Source organism: Mizuhopecten yessoensis, unplaced genomic scaffold (assembly GCF_002113885.1).
Source record: "Mizuhopecten yessoensis strain PY_sf001 unplaced genomic scaffold, ASM211388v2 scaffold5979, whole genome shotgun sequence".
Classification (NCBI taxonomy): Eukaryota; Metazoa; Mollusca; class Bivalvia; order Pectinida; family Pectinidae; genus Mizuhopecten; species Mizuhopecten yessoensis.
In genome coordinates, this window is record NW_018406319.1 from 481,380 (window position 1) to 507,840 (window position 26,461).

At 36.0% G+C, this 26,461-nt stretch overlaps 1 protein-coding gene across 3 annotated transcripts in view; it reads right to left on the reverse strand.

Annotated features, from left to right (window-relative positions):
- Positions 1-255: 255 nt before the first annotated feature.
- The window catches only part of LOC110451384, a 47,807-nt gene continuing 21,601 nt past the window's right edge, over positions 256-26,461 (reverse strand). Inside the window, exons 1-5 of one of the 3 annotated variants that reach the window (XM_021499363.1) lie at positions 17,246-17,371; positions 4,816-4,924; positions 2,805-2,924; positions 1,628-1,703; positions 256-371 (exon numbers count right to left, since the gene is read on the reverse strand). In XM_021499363.1, coding sequence (XP_021355038.1) covers positions 1,685-1,703; positions 2,805-2,924; positions 4,816-4,924; positions 17,246-17,309 — 312 coding nt within the window. In that variant the 5' untranslated portion in view covers positions 17,310-17,371 and the 3' untranslated portion in view covers positions 256-371; positions 1,628-1,684. Of the gene's footprint in view, positions 372-1,627; positions 1,704-2,804; positions 2,925-4,815; positions 4,925-16,060; positions 16,081-17,245; positions 17,372-26,461 lie in introns of those variants that run through there. The other 2 variants (XM_021499362.1, XM_021499361.1) reach the window with 2 other exon arrangements.

Sequence of the window (26,461 nt, forward strand, 5' to 3'; positions counted from 1 at the left end):
TTATCATTTTACTGGTATAACCAAGTATATACTGTCGTTGTCGTTAAGCTGGTATAACGTACAATGTAGTACGTACTGTGGTCAGTTGGCAGGTCTAACCTAGTAATTCTGTTATTGCGGTTGTAAATAAAAATTGTTCCATGCTTTTAATGATATTTACAATGAAGTAAATGACTGCCATACATTGTTGTTGTCCCGTGTCATGTTATACAAATGATTCTAAGAATAGGACTTTTCGTGGGCTGGCATATTTACCTTAGCAATGGCTAGTGAGCATTGCACGAGCTGGTGCCACAGCGGCGAGGTAATTTGAGTCTGTTTTGCACGCGGAAGGAAGGCCTCTGTCACAGGCGAGGAAACTTTCTTTAATACTGGAAAGATGATATAGTTGACAGTACAACGTTTGTTAATTTTTGATAAAGGAACAGAGAAATTTCTGTTAATTGTGTGTTATGTTCAGATGACTAATTGCGAACATGCAATCGATTCTAGCTCAGGATACCGTAGCTCGTTACATTATGTGGAACGTATGGTACTTTAAGTTACCCAACAGTGTATTTCATCATAACTTATGACTGCAATCAATCTTATAAAAAAAACTGTCTCTTATTTAAGGATTGGTTGTCATATGTTTGACATGCATTGGTGTGTGACATACATTGGCTCACCTACATATTGAATGGTGCGCGCTAGCGCACCATGTTAAATATTTAGGTAAGCCAATGTATGTTACACACCAATGCATGTCAAAAATATGATAACCAATACTTATATTTACATTTTATGTTAATCAACTTACAGTTCACGCAGCAATAAGGACATAATATTAATCTGAACATGTTTCAACGTCAGGGTAAATCCATACAGAGAACAGCCACCCGTTGACAGTGGAGCAGTGCAATCTCCAACGTTACAGCTATGACGTCATAAGCATAGCGACGTCACAATAGCCCAATGTATGTTATACGGAAATATTTACATTTACACTGCATAGTGCCTAGATAACTCTACTGGTCCCATTGTAACATATTTTCTAATGAACTACAACGGGGATTAGGTCAGTGTAGTGATACACTGACCTTATTACCGCCAAGTGGTGATGTTCCGCTGTGTTGTGTCTTAAAATGTTACTGTATGACAGTTAAATCGCTAAATGACCACAACATATATTAAAATGGTCACATGTTAGTTTACAAATTGGTAATTGACATATATGCTTTTAAATTAAAAAAAAAATCAATTATTAAATTGATGTGTTTACTGTGGAACTTTCTTGTTGTTGTTTTTTTTTGTCGGCCTGGTTGCCCTTGACAACGACTATGGAATGCGAAACTACCCGGCTGTTCCGAACAATTTACCGCTGACACAGTCGGTGTGTTTAAGAGTTTTAAAACAGCAATTAACAATACTCGCAACATTGCACAACTAATTTTGTTGGTTTGAAATATAAATATAAGGATTGGTTGTCATATTTTTGACGTTTATTGGCGTGTAAACTACATTTGGCTTGCGACAACCAATCCTTAAATAACATACATTGGGCCCGGTAGAAACATCTAGGTGCTGTGCAGTGTAAATATAACAATATATAAAAAAGCTTAATATCATTCAAAATAACGAAATCTACCTGCACATTTCAGCACCTTCTTCGATCTCATGTAATATGGATATGCACTGAAACAAGTCAGGCATACTGCATCCTCCTAGAAATAAAAGTAAATGTTTTGTAAACAAAAAGTGTAATAGCAAAGAGAAAACGGAATGTCAATCGCTGAAATATGTTCCTCAGCGTGGAGTGCCAACAACCTACCCTAAGAAAGCTAAAGTATACTCTAAATCGCACGACTTTAGATAAAATATATAAATCATATATTCTACCAACTTTAGAGTATTGTTGTGAACTATGGGATGGATGTAGTGTTGCAGATGCTGATAAACTAGAAAGAATTCAATTAGAAGCCGCCAGGATAGTCACAGGACTTCCCACATATACAAGCAGACAATCTTTATACTCTGAAACTGGCTGGGAACCCTTATCTGACCGCAGATCTAGACGGAAGTTAAATTTGTTCTACAAAATCCACAATGGACTAGCCCCACCATACCTTTCTGACCTTCTTCCACCTTTAATTTCTGAAAACTCCAGATTCACTCTAAGAAACTCCGAAAATTACACGCTACCCAATAACTGACTGGAAATAACAAACAACTCCTACTTCCCAGCTACTATAAGACTCTGGAACCGTTTAGATACTAACATTAGACAGTTAGGAACTTTTAGCACGTTTAGAGATACATGTACTCTTCGTAAAAAACACGTTTCAAATTTTTCACATCTCTTTCTCTTTGGTGACAGGAAAACTAACATCTTACACTGTAGATTTAGAAACAAATCAAGTTCTCTTAAACACGATTTATTCAGAGTGAACATTATTAATGAACAACGTTTTGAATGCGGTTTTTACTGTGAAGGTGCAAACCATTATTTTTTTAACTGTAATCTCTATGCCCGACAACGCGTTGAACTTTTCAGGAATTTGAATTGTTAATATACATGTTTGTAACATGTGTTGGAGAGGGCTTCATATAAGTTTAATAACTTGTGCCCAATCCTTTTGTATCAATAAAATATGTTTAAACTAAAACAAAAACTACCCTCGACCATCTGTCATCTGAACACCCCGACATTGTTGGGCTTTCCTTATTCCAATGGAATACTAGTTTCAATATGCTTATTATGTTGGTTTTCCAATTCCTATACTCATGGATGTAAGTATATGAGAACACGTATCATGTCACCCTACCCTGCTCCACACAAGGTGTCGAGTTGCGTGCGCATCATTCCCATCTCCGGAGTGTTCACGGCGGCAGTACACTCCGCGGGTACGTTCTCAATGCACGCGAGAAATCGAGGGCGGGTTGTACTAAAAAATAAAAAGGAAAATGTCTAACACCGAAGTTCCAATGACAAAAACAACTGAGAAAACACTGAAACGAATTGTAAAATAAACATTAATCATAAACAAACGGAGGCAATCCCACATATGCGAAAACAAATCCCGAAATTTCAACAAAAACATTATTCAAACTCTAAATCTTGGACAGTATATGAACAAAGGAGATATTAACATTCAATCTCTTCTAACAGTATAAGGAGAACAAGACCAGTAACATATTCGATACAGTGTATACACTTTTACTGTCGACAGGCGAAACGTCCCGGATCAATCGACATATACAAATATACAATTCCGTCACAGTATTGTACAGGTAAACAATACAAATCTTTCACACTGTCATGGCTAGACAAAGGAACCGGTGGGTCCGGAAATGTTGTGACGCGTTTAATACGTACATTGTTTGAGTATAAAGTAAAAGGTTGATATTATATAATACACAGTTCTGTTTTGTTTTCATTTTCGAGTTGACGCAACCTATCCCTTTTAAATGAGGGACCTGATAAATTTGACCCACAATGAAAGTGAATCCAAATGAGCAGGCTTTCGTTTTGCCCATTTTTAATATTCTTCGATGGAATTCATTAGAACCTTGATTGAAATTTGCATTCCAGTTGATAGTAGGAGTCTTTCGATACCCCCTCCATGAACAGCTCTCGTAGTTAAGCATCATGAACTATATACAAATCGCCCATGTCTACATATCCAGATGGCCCATAGTTTTATGGGGATGTGGAGCAAAACAACTGAATCAGAAGTAACCCTGGGGTCATCTAAATTCAACTGCTTTATCGTTTGCTCGTATTTAAAAAGCCTGAAAGCATTTGGTTTAGAAAAACAGTAAGAAACGATAAGACTAGTTTTGTACATGAATTACGGTGGTATAGCTTTGCGCCCTTTAATGCAATGTTACCGATGTTAATGGCATTTTCCTGTTGTTGGTGAATTTGACTTCCATGAAATCACGCGTTACCGGAAGTCGTGACTATTCGTGCAGACAGCCTTAAAGAGTCGAATTCGTGTCGCATATTCATTAACTTTACGCAGCCTCCTAGCTAGTTTCCAAAGGTCATTAGGAACATTTGTAGTTGGATTCCCTTGCAAAATTCGCGATAGACAAAAAGGTATTGATTACAGTGCAGTTCGTAGGAACCTGATGAACACCCACTGGTTTCTCCTTAGTTTCCATCAGATCTTCAAACGTAACATTGTATTCGATTGGACTATCGCAATGTCAATGACTACGCACACACCTCCTGTGGTGAGTGAAAAACGACGTAACATTATATATAGTCGGACAGCAACATGAACCCGACACGTACACTGCTTCCATATGACGCAGCCTTGGTAAAGTATCTTACAACATGCTCCTCTCGGCACGAGATGGATATCTTTTCTTATTCACGGATAGTCATAGACAGAATAGAATGGTCAGGGAGTTTATCTTTTAAATATAAACAGTGATTGTCTCAAAGACTCACTGCCGAGTGATGACTATTCCTTCAGTTCACAAACATATACTATCAACAGAGCACACTAAATACATACATATTGTTGGAGGTGAACGTGTGTAAGTACGTAGGTCAGCCAATGATATCATACATAGTTACCAAGTCTTCACTCGTGTGTCTAGCAATTCTGCATAAACAAAACAATATCAAAATACGATACTATAGGAAACGCTAACTTGTATGGTTTACCTCTAATAATACCTGTCTGCTCGGTTACTGCTTTTCTTCTTATCATCATTTTATGTTTGTCGACCTTGAGCTACCAGTTATTCCCAAATGTGTTAACACTGTTTATTCGACAGATGCAGTTACATTATCAATAATCTGGGAAAGAAGTGCAAGCTTACCTACACACAGCTGCTATACCCTCGACAGACGTAAAGTCAGCACTCATAAAAGCTGACCCGCAACCGCCCACTGTCATACTACACATCATTTCAGCCATGTCACCGGCTCCTGTAAATCAATAATAATTAATAATTCGAGGTTCTATTATACCGCGTTATCACAACCTAGTTCGTGGGTCCTCTCAAAGCAGTTCACAAATTATTATCCGCGGTTATAGGGCCTTTCAACCAGCCAATACCTTTCTCAACTCCCTGGGACGCATAAAGACGGTGCTGCCATTTTGGCGCCCACAGCTAGCATTCAACAATTCTAGCACTGCCCAACCACGTACTCATTTACAGCTGAGTAGACTGGAATAAGCGGAGATACAACATAGTGCCGTGACGTGACTCGAACCCTCAACCCTTCGGTCATGGGCCCGGCGTCCTACCACTTGACTACCGTGCCTCCTAAAGAAGGCAATGTCTTATTTGCATCACAAACAAGCAGGTGCATTGGATTATCATATACTTAGTCTTTAGATTGTCTTACCGATCGTTTTTAAACCTCGGCCATGAAGATCTGAAAAGTCCCTTAATGATATTGGTATAGTGGTATCTTATTACTACAAAACCGGAGAGACAAATCATCTGTTAATTTTAGTGGAATTTCATTATCGCTGTTGAATTGTTAAACCCTGAATATAACCCAAAATAGAATCAAAGGTTATAAAAAATAAATGTTAAACCCTGAACATAACCCAAAATAGAATCAAAGGTTATAAGAAATACGTGTTAAACCCTGAACATAACCCAAAATAGAATAACCGGTTATAAAAAATAGATGTTAGTTTGCTCTGTAGTACATACAAGTTTGTGCTTTGCCTAGTTTTGTAGTTGTTAATCGATGTCACCAAAGTTTGGTGTATGATAAAGATGAGATTGGTAATCAATGGTATAACACCTACCCTTGCTATAATCAAGGTGACTTATCAAGGTATGACACCTTCGCTAGCTATAGGATAAAAAATGTAATCAATATCATTTATAACAAGGCTTGCTAATTGATAAGGAAGGGTAAGTAATCCATGTCACTTCACCGAGGTTTGCTGAATAAAAAGGTTTGAAATTAATATTATTTAACCGACGTTTGCTGCAAAAAAGGGTTTGAAATTAATATTATTTTACCAACGTTTACTGAGTAAAAAGGTTTGAAACTAATATTATTTTATCGAGGGTTGCTGACAAAAAAGTTTTTGTTTTTGTTTACCAGGTTTTTTTCAATAAAGAGGTTTGAAATTAATGTCATTGAAGCGAGATTTGCGCAATATAATAAACGTTGTTATCAATGTTACCACAGCTGATTTGTACAGTACAATTATGTAAAATATTTATTCAAAGAAATGTAATACTATTTGTTCGATACACAAATATTTACAATTTGTACTTTTTCTACAACAGTTTTAATAGCAGTCACAATTGAATCTGAAATTGTGTTGTTGTTTTTTTTAAATATAATTGTACATAGTCACATTGTTGAGTTTTGGTAAACATTACAACACCAAAGTTAGAGGTAGGAAAGGTACCCTTGGTTCTAGTTCGTATACGTTTAGAGAAGTTCAACCTAATGAAGCACGTTACCTTAAGGTAGTAAGATTATTCCAGAACGCAGCTCTTTAGGCAAAATATAATGGGTTTTTTTTTGAGGGTCGGTAGTGACATCAGATAATGTTTCTATCTCTAGTTGATGTAATTCAATTCCAGTTGCCAGAAATCACATTCGGTTGTCGTTTATGTATTTTTTAAAAGCCAACTAATTTCAGTTTTTATCCTCTTAATCCTGTTACAATACACAAATTTAATCATATCTTTAAACGCGAGAAAGATTTATCTAGTTACCCATTACAGTTTTACGAGCCATGATCGAACAATTCGATATAAAGTACATTTTTTAAAGCTGCAAAACTGTTGAACTAATTTTCATGATTACCCAGATTTTTTTCCCACAGCGAACAAAATAAGTTTGATTTCTTCAAGTAAATAGTAGAAGCTAGTTTTAATATATCCTTTATGTTACAACATATCTGCTCTAAACACCTGTTCCAAACTACCAAACAAATTCTGCGAAAAATTATACCTGATCCATTCTTTCAAACCAATTCTACCCTAAAGTATACCTGAACCAAACTGACAGCAAATCGTGCCAAGCCACAGGAAGTTAGCACCGGATTCGTTTTTCGTTTTTCGTTATTCGAAAAACGAAAAACGAATAACGAGATTTCCCGTTATTCGTTATGCAAAAATGATTTTTTGATTTTCGTTATTCAAATATCAAATAAGGATCAGCAGTGCTTTTTAATATCCATAAAACGATTCTAACACACCAATGCCAAATACGGCAGTGTTTAGGTGTATGAGTTCGAAAAACGAAAAACGAATAACGAAAAACGAGTTTTCCCGTTATTCGTTATTCATTTATTTTTGGGTTTTTGGTTTTTCGTTATTCAAATAGCAAATAATGTACCGCAGTGATTTTGGATATCCAGTTAACGATTATAACACACCAAGGGCAAATGGGGCAGTGTTTAGGTGTATGAGTTCGAAAAACGAAAAACGAAAAACGAATAACGAGTTTTCCCGTTATTCGTTATTCAAAAGTATTTTTTTTGTTTTTTGTTATTCAAATAGCAAATAAGGATCAGCAGTGCTATTTAATATCCAGAAAACGATTCTAACACACCAAGGCCAAATACGGCAGTGTTTAGGTGTATGAGTTCGAAAAACGAAAAACGAAAAACGAATAACGAGTTTTCCCGTTATTCGTTATTCAAAAAAATATTTTTTGTTTTTCGTTATTCAAATAGCAAATAATGTACCGCAGTGATTTTGGATATCCAGTTAACGATTATAACACACCAAGGCCAAATGGGGCAGTGTTTAGGGGTATGAGTTCGAAAAACGAAAAACGAATAACGAAAAACGAGTTTTCCCGTTATTCGTTATTCAAAAGTATTTTTTTTGTTTTTTGTTATTCAAATAGCAAATAAGGATCAGCAGTGCTTTTTAATATCCAGAAAACGATTCTAACACATTAAGGCCAAATACGGCAGTGTTTAGGTGTATGAGTTCGAACATACTTGTTCGTAAAAGATACTTGTTCGACTCCCGCCCGTATTGTATTTCTAACATTTTTTTCATTCGATGTGATTTTCCCTTTAAATGACACTGGTTGCTGACGGCGGGTAGATAAAGTAAATCAACAATCTTTGTTCAAATTAGTCACAAATAGTCACACAAGTGCTAATATACCATGTAATAAAGAACACACCTCAGTTTTAATTTCCAAACATGCATCTTATTACAACGGATTTTAATAACACAAAACTGTATCGTCAAGTTACATCAGTTTTAAATGTCAATAATTAGTATGATAAAAAGCAAGTTGGTCTTGCCTGGCCATATGGCCAACTCGTATGCTGAAATGATATAGGGTGCTAAAAAAATATTGTATGTTATTATTATTATACCTTTATAGTATATTTATATCCTGGTTCCTCAGCCCTTGGTCACCAAAATTATATATACTGTATATGTGAATCCTAGTTCCACTGTGTCACCCAACTAGCAAAAACTAGCAAGTAGTTCCCTTTGCAGATATTTCTACGCGAACAGATCGATTTCCCCGGTGGATATAACGGCGAGGACTTTATCCTCCTGCATATCTTCAGTTAAACAGATGTATGGTATCTAAATTGTACCCGTTGCAATTATATACGAGTCACACGATGTCATAATATGTAGGATTTAATTAAACGGAAATTAAACGGAAGTGTCTGCTCTATCCCCAGTGCATTCAGATACTAACCGGCGCATCGCCAACCACTGATGGTCCATGCTGAAAACAAGAAGTTTTGATGAGATAAAGCACTGTCATTTTCGCAAAATTAAGATTTAAATAACGTTTAAATTAAATTATCCTTTATGTACATCAACAGTATTTGAATGTAAGTTTTGAGCAAAAAGTATTGAAAATGGCCGCTGTGACAGGATTTCGCGAAAACTAGGGGAAAATAGCCTTCAGAGATATGATGTTGATATGACCCCCACATTTTTTCAAGAATGCGTCAGTGGGAGTCATATCGACATTTCCGGTTCGGTCATTTTGTTTTCTAAAAATAGAATTTCTTTAAATTAATGCAAAAAAATGTTTGTTTACCTTTGTTGTTTACCTTTTTTCCTCTATTTTGTAGGCCTCCATTTTTTTTTTAAATGGGGGCTTTAGCCTTCTTTTTGTTTTATGGAGGCTGCCATTTTGTTTTCTAAAAATATCATTATGGCTTTGTTTAGATTTTTTGTCTTTTTCAGATTCACTCCACACTATATATTCCTACCAAAGAGTACTCGGATGGGTACACCCAAATATCGGCAATGGACCATGCATGTATAACGTCATACGTTGTTGTCAAGGATATATCTATTTTTACACTTCCCTGGTAGTAAACCGGAAGTATAATTCATTTCTATTTTTAGACTTCCCTGGTAGTAAAACCGGAACAAGTTGAGGCTAAACGGACCTATAACTATTCATGCATAACAAAAATAACTGATAACAAATCAGTAATTAGCTAACGAGAAAGAAATTGAAAATACAGATTGAAACATTGAACAGTATGACAGCCATCCTGGATATTAGACTAACCCGGAATGAGACAGTTGTCCCTTGGCGAAGTACGATGACATAATAATAGGCCTGCCCAGTTTTAAAACACATTTGTCAAAATATCGAAAAATGCACGAAAAGCAAATTATATTCATGACCGATAGAAACTACCATTCTAATGTATTTGTAATCTAACACGGCATTTGATTTGACAATGGAAATAATTTGCGACTGTGAAACTACAATATACCTGCCTCAAATTTCCCATTTTCATATATAACTCGGATGTCGATCAAACGTCATCACATTAATTGTTATTGTCGTCATACCGTCGTAAAGGTCAACGTTGCTCCGCTATTTTCGATTGTTGCTGACGTCACAAGACCACGACACAGTGAACTAGATTTATAAAAACGGAAGAACACATCCAAAAAATCACTGTTTTGGAGCATTTTACCCTTATATGAATACGAATATTTTCAGATGTGCGGCCATATATTGTGGTTTTACGGTCTGCCCACAAATTCATTACCGTGTGATAGCATAGTATGGTCCGATTATGCTCAAACTATTATGCCTTAAACGTTCATTCGGGTCTTGATTGGTTTTAAACTAAATTTGTTTTGTTTAATTTTTAAACACTTTTTAAAGTGGCGGTTTCCGTGCGATAACTTCAGTTCCCCTGAGCCAATCATACTTAAACTTAATATAATGATACCTGATCGGCAGGGCTTGCTTTGTGACTTTTTATTTTCTTCTGAAAGTCCGAACGCCTTTACATTGCACATGTATATCAATCAGTATTAAAAGAAAACACATTCAGATTTTGTGGTTGGTAAGTACGGAGGATATAATGTATAGCCACACGACGGGGCCCTTGCTGACCTGTCAGTGTTCTAGTTTTTTTTTTACATATAAAACCTATTTATAAGATGCGATAGCTAGATATGTTAGTGATGTAGGTTCATTGCTTCACGACCAGAGATTTTCCTTTACCCCCATTAAGATTTTAGACCATTTGGCTTGTGACGGCGGCCATTTGTAAAGAAATCCTTTGAACTTGGAGTTGATGGATAAAATGGTGGGTATAATGTTTTCTTTTGGTATCTAGCCACCGTGAGTTTGTTTCGTGTTTACATATAAGAGAGATGTCCCAGCCGCTAGCAAATACAAAGCTATTAAAGCGGAGAGATGGTCTGGACCACTTCCGATTAAACGTTTCCATGGCGGCATTCCACAAACGTTTTGCAATTTTAGAAAATTAGCGCTTGAAATCAGCCCCATCTTCGCGGCCTATACTAGCATACCCAGACTACACGAGGCCGTTCGAGCTCCACACCGACGCTAGTGGCAGAGGACCATGAGCGGTTTTGTACCAGCCCCACGAGGATAAGCAGCATCGCTAAGCAAACCTCGCGCACAAGCTGGAATTGTAGCGTAAAAATGGGCATTGAATGAGAGGATGAAAGATTATTTGTATGATCAGACCTTCGTCGTTTTGACCCATAACAACCCACTGACGTATGTTCTGACCAGTGCGAAGCTCGACGCGACAGGACATTGATGGCTTGTGGCATCATCAGCATTTAATTTTAACATTAAGTACCGACCCGGAAAGGCCAACGTAGATGACAACATCATTTCCAGACTGCCCACGAAAGGAAAGCTGGAGACCATCGCCATTCCGTGTGATTCTGTGTCTGCAATGTGGCAGATGATGTATGGACAGCCACACATGAAAAGTATTCACTTAGCGGTCACCACATCATTGGATTTGGACATACAACAGGACCTCTGTGATGTGGGACAACAGGATATTCGAGCATCACAGGAACGAGATCCGGTATTGGGACAGTGCATCGATTATGTTAGACGGGGACCACGACCGAAGCGGAACCAGATGTCGCCTAGCGCCTGGAACCCGTACCGTTACAAGACGTTCGACTCACTTAAAGTGGAAGGAGGAACATTGTATAGGGACACCATAGGACAGAAGAAGACTCAACTAGTCGTAGCCAGGATTTAACTTCATTTGTATTAAGGAGTCTACACAATAAGATCAAAACAACTGGGAGTAGCCAATACTGTTTGAAAAGGAAGTCTGCGACAAATCATCCAGTGCTATTGGTGTCGATTGGTGCGACTGAAGTTGGTGAGCATGGATTTTTTGACACTCACGCCGGCGAGTGGTAATTTTCAGCACATCTTCGTCATAACCGACCCTTTCGCCCGCTACGCAGTCGCTGTACCGACAACGAATGAATCTGCGAAGACGACCGCCGACTCATGTCTTCACCATTTCGTTGACCATTACCGAATGCCACAGCGAATACACTCAGACCAGTGAGCCAACTTCCAGAGTAAACTGATGAAGAACCTGCGCCAGGCGATGTGAATAGCCAAATCAAGGACTACGCCGTGTCATCCCATGGGGAATGGACAGTGCGAGCGTTTCCATAGGACATTGCTAAACATGTTAGGATCTCTGGGGCATAGTCAGGAGCGGGACAGGATGGCACACGTTTCCGCCTTAGTACACGCATATAAACCCACCAAGAACGAGTCGACCGGAGTTTTACCGTTTTACATAATGTATGGCAGGGAACCGCGATTAACTGTGGAATTGGCATTTGGTCACTACACCGGAGCCATCGTCTTCCAATCCAGCACGAATTATGCAGACGATATGAGGAAACGACTCCATGAGTCCTACGCAAGATCGCCAAGAAACGACAGGAAACCGATTACGACCAGTGCGTTCGCGGAGCTGGTGTACACATTGACAGTAGAGCCCCTGTAACAAACACTTGCATTCGACGGGAAACACAAACTCTTAGACAAGAGTATGGAGAAGGGAGGAAGCGTACGCTACACCGGAACCTAGTTCTTCCGATAGGATATATGCTTCGGAGAAGAAATCGACACCACCCCTCCCCGTGTCTAGAATGAGGACACGACAACGTAACGATAACTCGCGTCTACAGGATATTACGGAATATGTTGACGACGGCTCAGATGAGACTGATTATGCGCGAGGAATGTACGGTTGGTAGCATCGATATCGATGTTACTGGGCCCACCATAGTTCGGAGCTTGACACGGATGTTGAGAATCAGGAAGATACTCAGCAGGACATTCAAGTTTCTGTAGAGGGGTTGAGGCGCAAGGGAATTCAGAGGAGGCGTTTCCAGAGTCAATGCGTTCTGGGCGTACTACGCCTAAGCCGGCATTATGGCACGCCAAGTTAACTTTTAATACCTAAAAGGTATATCGCTAAAGTATTAGAGATATCTTTAAATGTAATAGAGATATCTTTAAATGTAATTCAGATATCTCTAATTAAGTAAGAGATATCTCTAATTGAATTAGAGCTATCTTTAAATGTAATTGAGATATCTTTAATTGTAATAGAGATATCTTTAATTCTAATAGAGATATCTCATATAATTTGGTAATTGAGATATCTTTAGATGTAATTGAGATATCTTTAATTCTAATTGAGATATCTCTATTTGAATTAAAGATATCTCTATTACAATTAAAGCTATCTCTATAACAGCTTGTATGAGATATCTTTAATTATAATTGAGACATCTCTAATTGAATTAGAGATATCTCTTATTGAATTAGAGATATCTTTAAATGTAATTGAGATATCTTTAATTGTAATAGAGATATCTTTAACTGTAATAGAGATATCTTTCATTATTATAGAGATATCTTTAAATGTAATTGAGATATCTCTATTAGAATTAAAGATATCTTTAATTGTAATAGAGATATCTTTAATTATAATAGAGATATCTCAATTAATTTCGGATTATATGAGATATCTCAATTGTTTTTGAGATATCTCAATTGTTTATGAGATATCTCATATATTAATAGAGATATCTCAATTAGTTTATGAGATATCTCTTAAAGTATATGAGATATCTCTTTTGGGTATTAAAAGTTAAGTTGGCGTGCCATACGGCATGGATGCGACAGTGATGATATGTGATAAAAGTGTCACTGGAGAAACCACCTGATTGGGATGTGAAGACAGATTATTTGAGGTCGTTAGATACGGACACAGCGTTCTCCCCAGGACTAGACAACACTTTGGAGACACTTTTAACTGTAGCTGTATGTACAAAGTACTAAATACGCTGTATTTTCAGTGTACCATGTGATTTAGATCATGCGTATTGCCTGTTGTTTTTCGATAACTGAATAGTTTAGTATGCAAATTTTTAGGAAATATCTGTAATATTTGATGTCGAGGACGACATTTATCGAACCAGGGGGTAAATGTTGCACCCTGTTAAATTTTTGTTATATTTAATATCATATATTTTATATGTATTATTGTTATTTGCATTATAAATTAATCATTTTCAGTATCTATAGTGCGAATTTCGGAAATTAAAACAGCGTCCGTTTTATATTTATATCACTACTTTCGCTTTCTGTGTACCAAACGTTGCATACCAAACATAGGCTCGAGTATAATAGGAAATGCCACAGATAATTCTTTACATTGCTAATTTCAGCTGATCTGTACATGTTTTATATAGTTAAATTATTGTATTTGTAGTGGTGCCAGAATCTATTTTGCCCCTTATTTATTTCTTACCAACTTTACTTTTTTTTTCTATGAACGTCGTCGTGGCCATTTTAAATTATGATAGAATGTTTTAGATGCCATGATGATTATCATTTAAGAAACAGAACGTCACGTAGATACATTTTTTTCGCGCCATTTAATTTAAACGTGTTTGAATACGAGTACATTCTAATAGAGCTATGCGTAATAGGACGTTTATTTATATGTTTTAAGTACTTCTTTGCGGAGTTAATCTCCATACGGTTTCATCAATAAACTGGAAGCTGTATGCATTCAAAAACCTTACCCTCAATCAACACGATACTACAAAAACAAAGTGAACATGGTGAATTGCCCAAGGGAACGTGTCATTTCAAGGGGAGGGCTTACATAGGCTATGCCTGTTGCCTAATCATTGACACCATATATATACCATCATTATTTTGTCAATAAAAATTGTTGAAATGAAAAAAATGGAGCTGTAAATGAAGATGATGTTTATTTACATGTATGCGTTTAGAAACCCTGCCCTTAATAAACATGATGCAATAATAACAAAATGAATTGCACAAGGGCACGTGTCATTTGATATGTACCTTTTTAATGTTGATTGTAATTTGCACAGACACGGATTATACACGTGACATGTCCCTTTGCGCGCGACTTTGTAAAGTTAATACATTCGATCCAACAATATAATCATAACTTTAGTTGGACTAATACATCAGGTTATTCTTTGTTAATTTACTTAAAATTTCGTGTTTTCAATCGACTTACCTTGTTTACCATACCCGCATTCTGCACACATCAGCACTATCGTTCATATGTGAGGATGCATCAACACCGGTGTAACGTTGAAAAGTAATCCCCGTTGAAAAGGTACCGGTACATCATTCGCGTTTTTTCAACAAAACTACCCGAACTACGCTGACACCTGAGCCATCGAACGAGAAAATCAGTTGTAACTTGTTTCTTATCGATGTTAAATGACAGTGACATACGCTGAGAAATTATGCGAACATTTTCTTTTTTAATGTTATCCAATATCCAAATTCGTTTAAATGATCCGTGCTTTTATTACGACACTATTGTCGAGAGTAAACGAATAATACCAGAACATGTATAAATTATAAGAGTTGTGCTAAAATATGTATTTAACGATATGCAGTAGTTTAGTTTACAGCTCAATAATTTAGCAGAAGATGTATACGGGAGGCCGAGGCAGGTTGTGCCATTTTTGCTCTATTTCGATTTTCAGACAACTGAGTGCAGATTTTCTGTAACATTTAATTATGAGGTAAAACGTAAAAAATTCTTGCTGATTAAGTTTGCTAAATTTAGTTCTGTAGGTACACTGTAGCTATAGGGTTGGTAAGCATTTCAAGTTTTGTCGTTTTTTCTCGGCACATCTTACCCCGCAAATGAGGTAAGATGTGCCGCTAAACGGGATAAGTTGTGCAACATAGGTACAGAGCATAAACATGTGGTGAACACTGACAGACATATATGTTTTACCACAATACACAACTAGGCTCCTTTGTATGCAATGTGCTTATATAAGGCCTTGTTTAAAATTTGTGGGGCGGAATGTTATACAATTCGACATAAGATTCGATTAGTTTTGCCCCAACACTTTAAAACAAAGCACCGACAATAACTACTACGAAAGCTCATTGATGTCAATAGCTACACTTATTTCAGAACATATACAACGCCGTCCGGTGGACCAAATCAGATTGCATATATACATGGGCACCGTGGCTGGGCAGGTTGTGCCACTCGCAGATTTAGTCAGTGCATAACAAGTGGCACAACTTACCGCAAGATTGATAGTGAGTAATTCACTTTGTGTACATTTGTCATATGAAAGCATTTTTACCATCGTTAGATGCGCAATTGTCTATAGAGTGTTTACTTGCTCAGTATGAATCAAACGTGTGAAAAATTAAAAATTGGTAAGAAAACACTTTTGTACCTTTCGGGGATACAAAATTTGACAAGTACAAACATTTACTCACCATTTTACATCGCATTCTTTGAATAATTACGGCTTCGAAAATGGTCGATTATGACGTCACTTCCGACTTAAAACAAATGACCTTTTTTGCTAGTGGTACAACTTACCTCGTAGCACAACTTAGCCGTTGCACAACTTATAACGCCAGCCCCTACTCTTCTGGAGCGAGCACCTGGTCTTATTATGTATGCACTTTGTTAAGGGTGACCGCGTAGATCTTCTTTTTGTTATAATATTGTCATTGTTTTATCAACTTTGAATTTGAATTACTATTTTGTTGACCCTTCGGTATTTTGTTTCAACATATTTGTTTTGAACATATCTGGATATCCAAAAGCACTACTGTACCTTATTTGCTATTTGAATACCGAAAAACAAAAAAAAATTGAATAACGAATAACGGGAAAATTCGTTATTCATTTTTCGTTTTTCGAACTCATACACCTAAACACTGCCCCATTTGGCCTTGGTGTGTTATAATCGTTAACTGGATATCCAAAAGCACTGCGGTACCTTATTTGCTATTTGAATGACGAAAAACGAAAAACCAAAAAAAAATTGAATAACGAATAACGGGAAAATTCGTTATTCATTTTTCGTTTTTCGAACTCATACACCTAAACACTGCCCCATTTGGCCTTGGTGTGTTATAATCGTTAACTGGATATCCAAAAGCACTGCTGTACCTTATTTGCTATTTGAATAACGAAAAAAAAAAGAATAACGAATAACGGGAAAACTCGTTATTCGTTATTCGTTTTTTGTTTTTCGTTTTTCGAGCTCATGCGCTAAAACACTGCCGTAATTGACCTTGGCGTGTTAGAGTCGTTATCTGGGTATCCAAAAAACACTAATGATCCTTATTTGCTATTTGAATAACGAAAAACAAAAAAATATTTTGGAATAACGAATAACGGGAAAACTCGTTATTCGTTATTCGTTATTCGTTTTTAGTTTTTCGTTTTTCGAACTCATACACCTAAACACTGCCGTATTTGGCCTTGGTGTGTTATAATCGTTAACTGGATATCCAAAAGCACTGCTGTACCTTATTTGCTATTTGAATAACGAAAAAAAAATGAATAACGGGAAAACTCGTTATTCGTTATTCGAATAACAAAAAACGAAAAACGAATCCGGTGCTAACTTCACGGTGCCATCGTGCCATGCGTATTAATATACATACCCGGCCTGGCTGTCACCAGGCACGCGGACAACATGAGGACGACGAGGCTGCAGATTGTTACCATTTTCTGTCCTTTACCGTACGATACCAAACACCACAAAGTAGAAAAATATGTAAGTGTGCTGAAACAACTGCCCAGCCTCTATATATGCCCTCGAATACGAATTAGGTCATGACCTAGGTTGAAGACCCGCCTCCTCTATCAGTTAAATTGTTCCTGTCAGCAATTTTTACAATATTACCTACCATCATTACTTCTAATACGATGTGATCTATCTATTTTCATTCGTCTAAATTCATACCGGCACGGCTACTGCTTTAGTAAATGTATAATTTGGTATACATGTATGTTGAAGACAAGGAAAGCGAATGTGTGTTGTTTTTTAATAGTCAAATAGAACAGGGATACAAGATATAGGGACCAAGCCTATTGAGCGCACCTACACTAAAACAGAGTTACCAAAGGACGGTATTCGCTAAAATTATTAAATCAGTTTGCATAAATGAAAAACATAAAAAAAAATCCTTTAAATTACATTATGTATAAATGGTGTTCAGGTTTTATAAAACAGTTGAGTTTCTTAAGGTTTATTATGCATTCCTATGATATGACAGACATATAAGCAGTTATATATGCAAAACAAGAATGTTATATTAATTGTCATGATGGAGTGTATAGTCTGGTCTATCATATCGATAGATAAATAGTTGATGGGATAAGGGTTGATGCGATTAATCCCTCGGATTGATTGTTGCAAGCATTTAATTAAAGAATAGTTTAAGATTTAATTTCGATAAAGTTTAATAAATGAAATCAGTGAGGGACATATCTGTTATCAAAGAATGAACTTTTTCGTAAAAAATAAATGATGATATGAACTTGTTCAAGACCTGGTCTGAAATTGCTAAAAGAAATGTTATTCCAGAACACATGGTCTTATTACTGTTGTACTTATTCAAAAATGTCCATGTAAATCTTTACTGTGTTTTAATGTTGCCCTTGTGTTATCGATTTTGAGTTCAAATATTCGTAAAAAGTAGTGCCGCGTGCATAGTTTTCTTAATTCAGTAACTTAGTTTCCTGGTTGTCTCTAGGATGTTTTGGTTTGTGTGTTTTTCACGTCCTATTAACAGCTAAAGTCATTTAAGGACGTACCAGGTTTTATCAAAGCTGGAGTTATCAGAGAAAAAACACCGACCTACGGCCAATACCTGGCAACTGCACCACGCAGGTCTCGAACCCGCGACCAAATGGTGGAGGGGTAGTGATAGCAGAACGTCAGATGCCTCCCACTTGGTCACCGTGGCCCCTGTGCTTTGTTGTGCATTAGCTATTTTAAATTTATCAAAATATTAGAGAGCGTTATTTCCCCCAGACGAAATGTGTACAAGATCTGGTGTTTTGGGGCGTTAAATTGACAAAACAATCATCCTTTTGGCGTTTCTTCCGTCTGAAACATTGCCCTCTTTTTGTTTGGACCGACCACAACTAACATTTTCGGTTGGTTCAACTCAAATTGTTTTTTTAACTTTTGCCAACACAGTAAAAAACAAGAGTATCATTGGAACTGATGTATGCTCCACGAAAACAACTGTACTGGAGGCTTCTCCTGTTTGTGAATTTTGCATTTGGTTAGATTTATGATGGATATTGTTAAAAATATGTTGAAATGGGGAGTTTGGAAGAAGGAAAATAATGTTTTAACACATTACATACATGTAATATGTGTCTGACACATAGCACATGCTTCAGCTATGAAATATGAAGACATTTTAACTGATAAGATATGCATTCTACTATATGCCAGCTACAAGCACTGATAGTAATGTGTGTCTATGAATATTTTGGTATTGTAAATTGTATGGGAGATAGTCAGAATTCAACGAAAGGCTTTTTTAAATTTCATTTCATGATCCTATCTTAAATGCGCGCACAGTGCATATCGTCTTAGTATGAGTGATGTACACATCAAGTTTCATGATCCTAGCTTAAATGTGAGTAAAGTTATGCTCTGGGCACGTAAAGGACGGACGGACGGACAAAGCGGCAACTATATGCTTCCCGAACATTTTTGGGGAACATAATAAATACAGAACTACCATGTCCTCCTCGCCTACTCAAAACCATTCAGCACTTGTAAATCTTATCTTTTAATAAAAAAAAATCGCGTTACGGAGATCATTTGATAAACTGTTTTCAATTTTCTTTAATCTTAATTCTGCTAGCAGGGAACAAGACTGCAATTGTGTTTTCTAAATACAACGTTGGCAAGAATTGCTCATAGATATTGATATTAAATAAATGTTTTATATAAACTTCTAAGAATGTATTTCAAGACTGAAGATTCTAAGGTACAATGTACATACGCATGAATTTATTTACCAACCATAGGTATGTTGCTAAAATCCATTTTTAGTTTTGAAGAGCACCGGTCTGGATAGTTCACACCGATATACCACCGAGTGAATGTTATAACCTTTTAAAGTGTTTTTAAAATTATACATAACTGCAAACTGCTCAATTTTCTATTTATCTACTTTTCTAATTATGTTGTCATAATAGAGAAATTATCAGCATTACAGCCATGCCCACGCAAAGGGGCCATCTGTGTTTAACTAAATCGTACAAATTATAATTAGGTTTTGATTCATAAATGGGAGAAATGGACATAACTATGTTCACAGATAATGGCCTTCCATTATATTTAATCTAATCACTTATGGGAATGATGATATTTGTCACATTGTAGAAATGGAACCGAATACCAATCCTGCTGTATAAGGTTACCGTAGATGTTTTATTTAGATATTGTTTTCGCTCTGTAACTCACAACACCTTTGGTACTGGTTTTATTTTCTCGAAATCTATGTTCAATAGTGAGCAGTCAATATTAAGGAGGTGGTACCTAAATCGGATCAGTACACAAATCGGATCACTTTTTGCAATGACAATTATTAAATTAATAAATATGTCAACAGTTACATTATTACAATAATTTATCCTTATCATACATAGTTATGCATCATTTTCAGTCTAGAGATGATTAACTTTTAAGTTCAAATAGCATCAGAAGACGTATTTCAAACACAAAATCTAGTTTTTTGTTTACATTGTTAAAAAATGGCGCGTGCGAGGACTTTGTATTCTGTTTTGGACTGTACGATTAAATTCAGAATATAAAAAAAAATATGTTCGGTCAAATTATAAAGATCATCATAAAATGTTAAAAATTAGTACTGACAAAGAAATGTTCGTCTGCGTAGAAAAAATATTGCAAAAAGCAAGCCGTGATCCGTTTTTCTTGTGTTTCGAAATGGGGGTATTTTGAGAAATAATGAATGTTGGAAATACAATGGTCGTCAGCTAGAAATTGTAAATGAATTTAACTACCTAGGAATCTTACTAAATTACAATGGAACATTTAGAAAAACACAACAAAAAATTGCAGATCAGGGAAGAAGGCTTTGTTGTCAGTTATGAATGTATGTCGGAAAAAATATTTTAATATTGAAACTCAATTATAAGTTTTTGATACGTATGTAAATAGCATTCTACGCTACGGTTCTGAAATATGGGGCTTTCATAAAGCCCCAGATATTGAAAAAAATCATACTTTGTTTTGTAAACGACTGCTTGGCGTAAGAAAAAATACTTGTAATATTATGGTTTATTTAGAACTTGGGAGGTATCCATTGTCATTGGTAAGAAAGTTAAGAATTATTGAATATTGGATTAAGTTCAAAAGGACTAGTAATTGTATTTTGCAAGCATGTTATAAAGATATGTTAGAGAATAAGGATAAATGGGTTTTAAACATAAAAAATGATTTATTTAGAATTGGCCTTGGTTACATATGGGAAACAGAAATAAATGATGATATGTGTTATAATGTTATTAGAGAAAGACTTATTGATATATATAGACAAGAATGCAAAGAAAACGTAAGAACATCTTCAAAGGGATATATCTATACATATCTTTATAACCAGTTTGATTTACAGTGTTACTTAAGAAAACCATTATCTAGAGAATATTTGAAAGAGATTACAAAAATTAGGTTATCTGCTCATAATCTAAATATAGAAAAAGGTAGATATCAAAATATTGAGCGTAGTCTTAGAGTGTGTACTGTATGTAATTTAAATGACGTTGAAGATGAGTTTCATTTTATGTTGAAATGTCCATGTTATTCGGATTTGCGTGTTAAATTTTTGAAAAAGTACTATGTAAAAAAAACAAGTATGTTTAAAATGATAAATCTATTTAATGTAAATAACACAAAAGAACTTGTCAATTTGGCCAAATATATAAAAGCAGCAAATGTAAGAAGAAACCAATTAACTTAATTTGTTACACTCTCCATACTGTTTGTACATTGCTGGTATTGTATTGTATGTATTGCATGTATTGTATTGTATTGTCTGTAGATATTGTAAATATATCTTACTTTTGAAACCGATGAGTCAAACGACCCAAGGTAATAAAGAACTTGAAACTTGAACTTGTTTTGGGTACTGAATTACAAAAAAACGAGAACACTAATGGGTGACGTCGGACTGTTCTATAAATATCTCACGTGAGCTCTGTGTAATTATTTTGATGGTAAGAACACCCATCGTTATTTTTCTTTTGATACAACCATGAACTAATTTACTTAATCTAGTGATTTTTCAATGAATGAAGAAAATGATAGTTTGGTGATCCATTTTGGGTACTGTCACTTACACGTAAGCACGAACAGCGTGTGGTAAATATGAACGTGTCAAGGGCGTAAATCATTCACATTTAAAGTATTTAAGTGTCTGTTTAACAATTACGATGTCAATTTTACAAAACATAAAACTTTTCCAGAAAAGTAAATATGAACATGCATTAGTATTATTTTTTTCCTCATACACTTAACTATTTGCTTTAATCTTTTTTATTTCTGTAAATAGCCAGCATACTCTGACATTACCTTCGACATGTAGTGCCTATCCAGCATAGCTTCTTTTATCAGCTTTGTAGTGCATGTAGCTAGCCTAAGTCCTTTTGTGTGATTTGATGGTCGTTGTTTTTTATTATGCTCATTCGCATACCTTGGGGTTTTGCTTTCCTTACCCCAATTTGTGGTGGGAGAACGTAGAATTACTTGAATTTGAACCAAATTTACATGGCGGTTGTCGTCAATGGAAACGCTTACCCTTCCGAAACGCATGGCCTTACTGCCCTAGTCCCTTTCAATGGTCCCAATTCAAACATGTCCTTTATTCCTATCTTGCTCTCGTTTGATCTATTTTGAGTTCGGGTTATGGATTTACTTCTCTTGTTATGTCTGTAACCTACATAGCATGACTGTTTATCGAACCTTAGGTAATTCCTGCCTATCATACACCTTCAGTCAAACGTCCGTATACCGGCTCGGTGAGGATAACGAAATATAAAGCGACTTACCAAAAACCCGCTACCTTCAGGTGGACACCCCTAGTTTTGGATGGCACATATACGGACAGGAAAACTAACGACATCGAACCATGCATACTGTTCAATAGTGTCTGAAGCATTCGCAAGAGTAATGCACAGACATTGAATCAAAACAACCATATGGCTACAAAAAGCTAATATGACCACATTAAACCTTTTAATCAGCACACTCAAACAACCACCCAGTACCATGGTCGGGTGGCCGGGTGAGGCAGTGGATAGCGCACTTGCCTTTCAACAAGGCGGCCGAGGTACCCCGATTCCCGATCGTTTTCTTATCAAATGAAATTGATATCAGATTACAGTTACAGCCAATTGAAATTGATTCCCCCATGCAATATCTCTGCTTATCTGACATCAAACATTGTTGAATCAGACAAAAATGCTAGAGAATTATCAAAGAGCTGTCGAAACCATAAAAAGCAGGTGTACACTCAAAACACAACAAATACAACAGCGAAACGGTAAAATACGACCACCATTACAGATCATGTGAACACACAGCCATACCATAGATTGGAACAACTCGAAAGTGCCAAGAAGGGAAAACAACTGAAAGTTAAGAAAAATAAAAAATAAATCCATCTAGATTACAAAGGCTGGTGAATTGATGGACAGTCACAAGGTTTGACGATTTCGTAGACAATGAAGACATCCAGAATAGGAAGGTTCTGCACATATAATTAGAGCCTTCAACTGCATTTAACAGTTGTCGCCTGGTTACATTTTTTAATAGCGAATTTTGTTTGGAAAGTTTGGCGGTCCGATAATGGCCGTCTGCGGCTGTTCCAAGAATTGGACCAGTGAGGTGATGCGGCAGCAGGAAATAAATTTAGGTCATCCGACTAATTAATAAAAGACAGGTCGTATGAGGAAATGTAAATATAACGATTGGACGTCTTTCAGATTACAGTTACAGCCAATATAATTGCAATCTGGGTGACAAATAAATAATCATGACGTCCTTGTTGTGGTCATAGCCTCATATTTGTGATGTTATATGGATTTTTATATCACCATTCACTGTGTTTTATCAGTGAATACAGACTCGACGCTCTTGAATAAAGCCAGGGGGCCGAAATATTGGGAATGAGAGTGGCTTTTTTTTCCTGTACGGAAATCTGTTGTTCATTATATTATAGTTACTGACTCCCAGTAAAATGTATTGAATATTCTTGTTAGGGACCTCATTCATGTGTGTATATCCTTGTAACTGACCAGAGTAACCTGTGCTTATATCTTAGTATCGTGTATTTTACTGGGGCGTTTCATATTCAAAGGGAGGCTACTCGTACAGGTTATTCATCTGTGTTCGTACAGATACCCCAACTTGGCAAGCAGTTATAGAGATGATTCCTATACTTTCTAGATAATAAGAAACCAGATTCAGAATATATCCTTTTGAACTAATTACTTTAGAATGCGTGCCTAAATGCAAGTTTGGTAGGAGTTTAAATTTTGAAACTGCACAATTTAATGTACGATGTGTATTCCTCTGTTTCAAAGACAACTGTTTTACAGGGGGATATATCTGTTATCTGAACTGCTACGTGTATTGTCTCCCAGTTTACCGATAGAGTGATTACCAGTGTATTATAAGTGTTTATATAGCTGATGGGTTGGTTGTACGAGTGTGGAAAGTGTACTATTAACCGAATAGTGAGGTGAGATGGTAATATCGGAGGTAAGAGAAAACGAGATAGCCCGTAATAAAACTTTAAATATTATAACAAGTAATCAAATGTATTATAACAAGTAATTAAATATAACAAGTAATTAAATGTATTATAACAAGTAATCAAATGTATTACAACAAGTAATTAAATGTATTATAACAAGTAATCAAATGTATTATAACAAGTAATTAAATGTATTATAACAAGTAATTAAATGTATTACAAGCAATTTCATTTGATAAGAAAACATGAAAAAGCTGTGCTTCTTGTCAAAGTCAATTAACGCAATTGCAATAACTACACTATATATAACTTAACTTGCAAATTAAGGTATATCTTTGATACAAACATAAGAAATAGATGTTGCTGTTGTTGAAAGAGAGGCTACTCGTACAGATAATGTTTAATTCATCATATTTGACAGATTTTTGGAAACTAGAAGGAGAATGTGTGATTTGGATTAAATCATGTCAAAATAATTTAATTGTGCTATTAAAAGTTTGGAATTGCAATATTTGAACTATTTATTACGCTTAGATTATTTAAAAATCAAATGTAATAAATGACACCAATGATGACCCACATTTAAGACAACTAGGCTGTAGGCTGATACATCCGTTATCGGAGTTGTTAAGTACGAGTTGTATATTGACACTTTTTTCTCCGGTTTAATCACGAGGGCCCGTATTCATGCTTAACTCATCCGTAACTTATGAACTTATTAAAAGTGTTAATAACTAATTGACTGATTTGAAGAGTGATAAAAATGTACTTCAAACGATCAGTTACATAAGACGGTAAATTAGTGGAGAGAGATAACGAAGACAGTCTGTAGTAAACCTTAATTACATTGGTCATATCAGGGAAACATCTGTACATTACTCAGTCAGCAATCGATATTAAAATAGCCACGTTAAAATTTGTAAACAGTCTGACCAAAGACAATTTATTTGATTCCATTAAGTATACAATTATCGTAATTATGTTTTGTTCGAATAGGTGTAACTTAACCTGAAACAGTACAGTATATATTTGATACAGAAATTATTAGTTTCTAGATGAAGACTACTTGTATTTTATATTAATCACTCATGGTAGGAACTCGTGAAAATAGTTACCAACTTGTGAAATGTAATCGTTATTTATCAAGAAGCTAAGATTATTCTTTATGTATAAAGTGTCACAGTTAACTAATTAGTATATGGTGTGAAGATTGTGGAGCCTCTAGCACAGACTAATAAGGACCCATATCCTACTTGTGAGCCAGAAGGGCAAATCGGGTTGGGACTTGCCCGTCTCAACCCAAGGGATGTTTCGTTTTATTTTGTTTAACGTCCTATAAACAGGTAAATTATTTGAAGAACGTGCCTCCATTTATCACACGTATGCGTGCATGTGTATATGTATGCTTGAGACGGTATGTTGGTGTATTTGCCTCCTTGCGATAGCGCGATTCTGATGCCGACTTTAGAGTGTAATCCAGCTGAAATACTACGTCGGATGCACCAACACAACATTCCATCAGGTCACATTATACTGACTGCGGATTAACCCATGTGGATGACAGAGTATATTTATTCCGTTGGTGGAAGCTAGGTGTTGATGACAACCATGTACAACACTTTAACATAGATTGTTGAAGCCGTTTAGATAGAAAATCCTGGTTGGAGTAGTAAAATGCTCACGCGTTTAAAAGGGCAATGTATGAAAACTAAACTTAATCTTTTTACAACAATTGTGAAACAAGTTTATAAAGTTACGTCAATCACTCGATACATGACTCAAAGACAAAATATGATAATATCTGTCTCATTTACAGCTTGACACCAATTTAAATTTGCACTTAAACTTGGAACTAAACCTTAATATACTGACTAAAGGAAGTAGTTTCCTTAGTGAAGATCTTAATTCTGCTATTCGTGTTCAGAGATATATTGAATCGTTGGTGTGAGTGGGTGGGTGGGTGGGTGGGGGGTGAATTTATGTATGTACGTATGTATGTACGTACGTACGTACGTGCGTTCATACATGCATGCAAACATACGTACGTACGTGCGTGCGTGCGTACACTGTAAA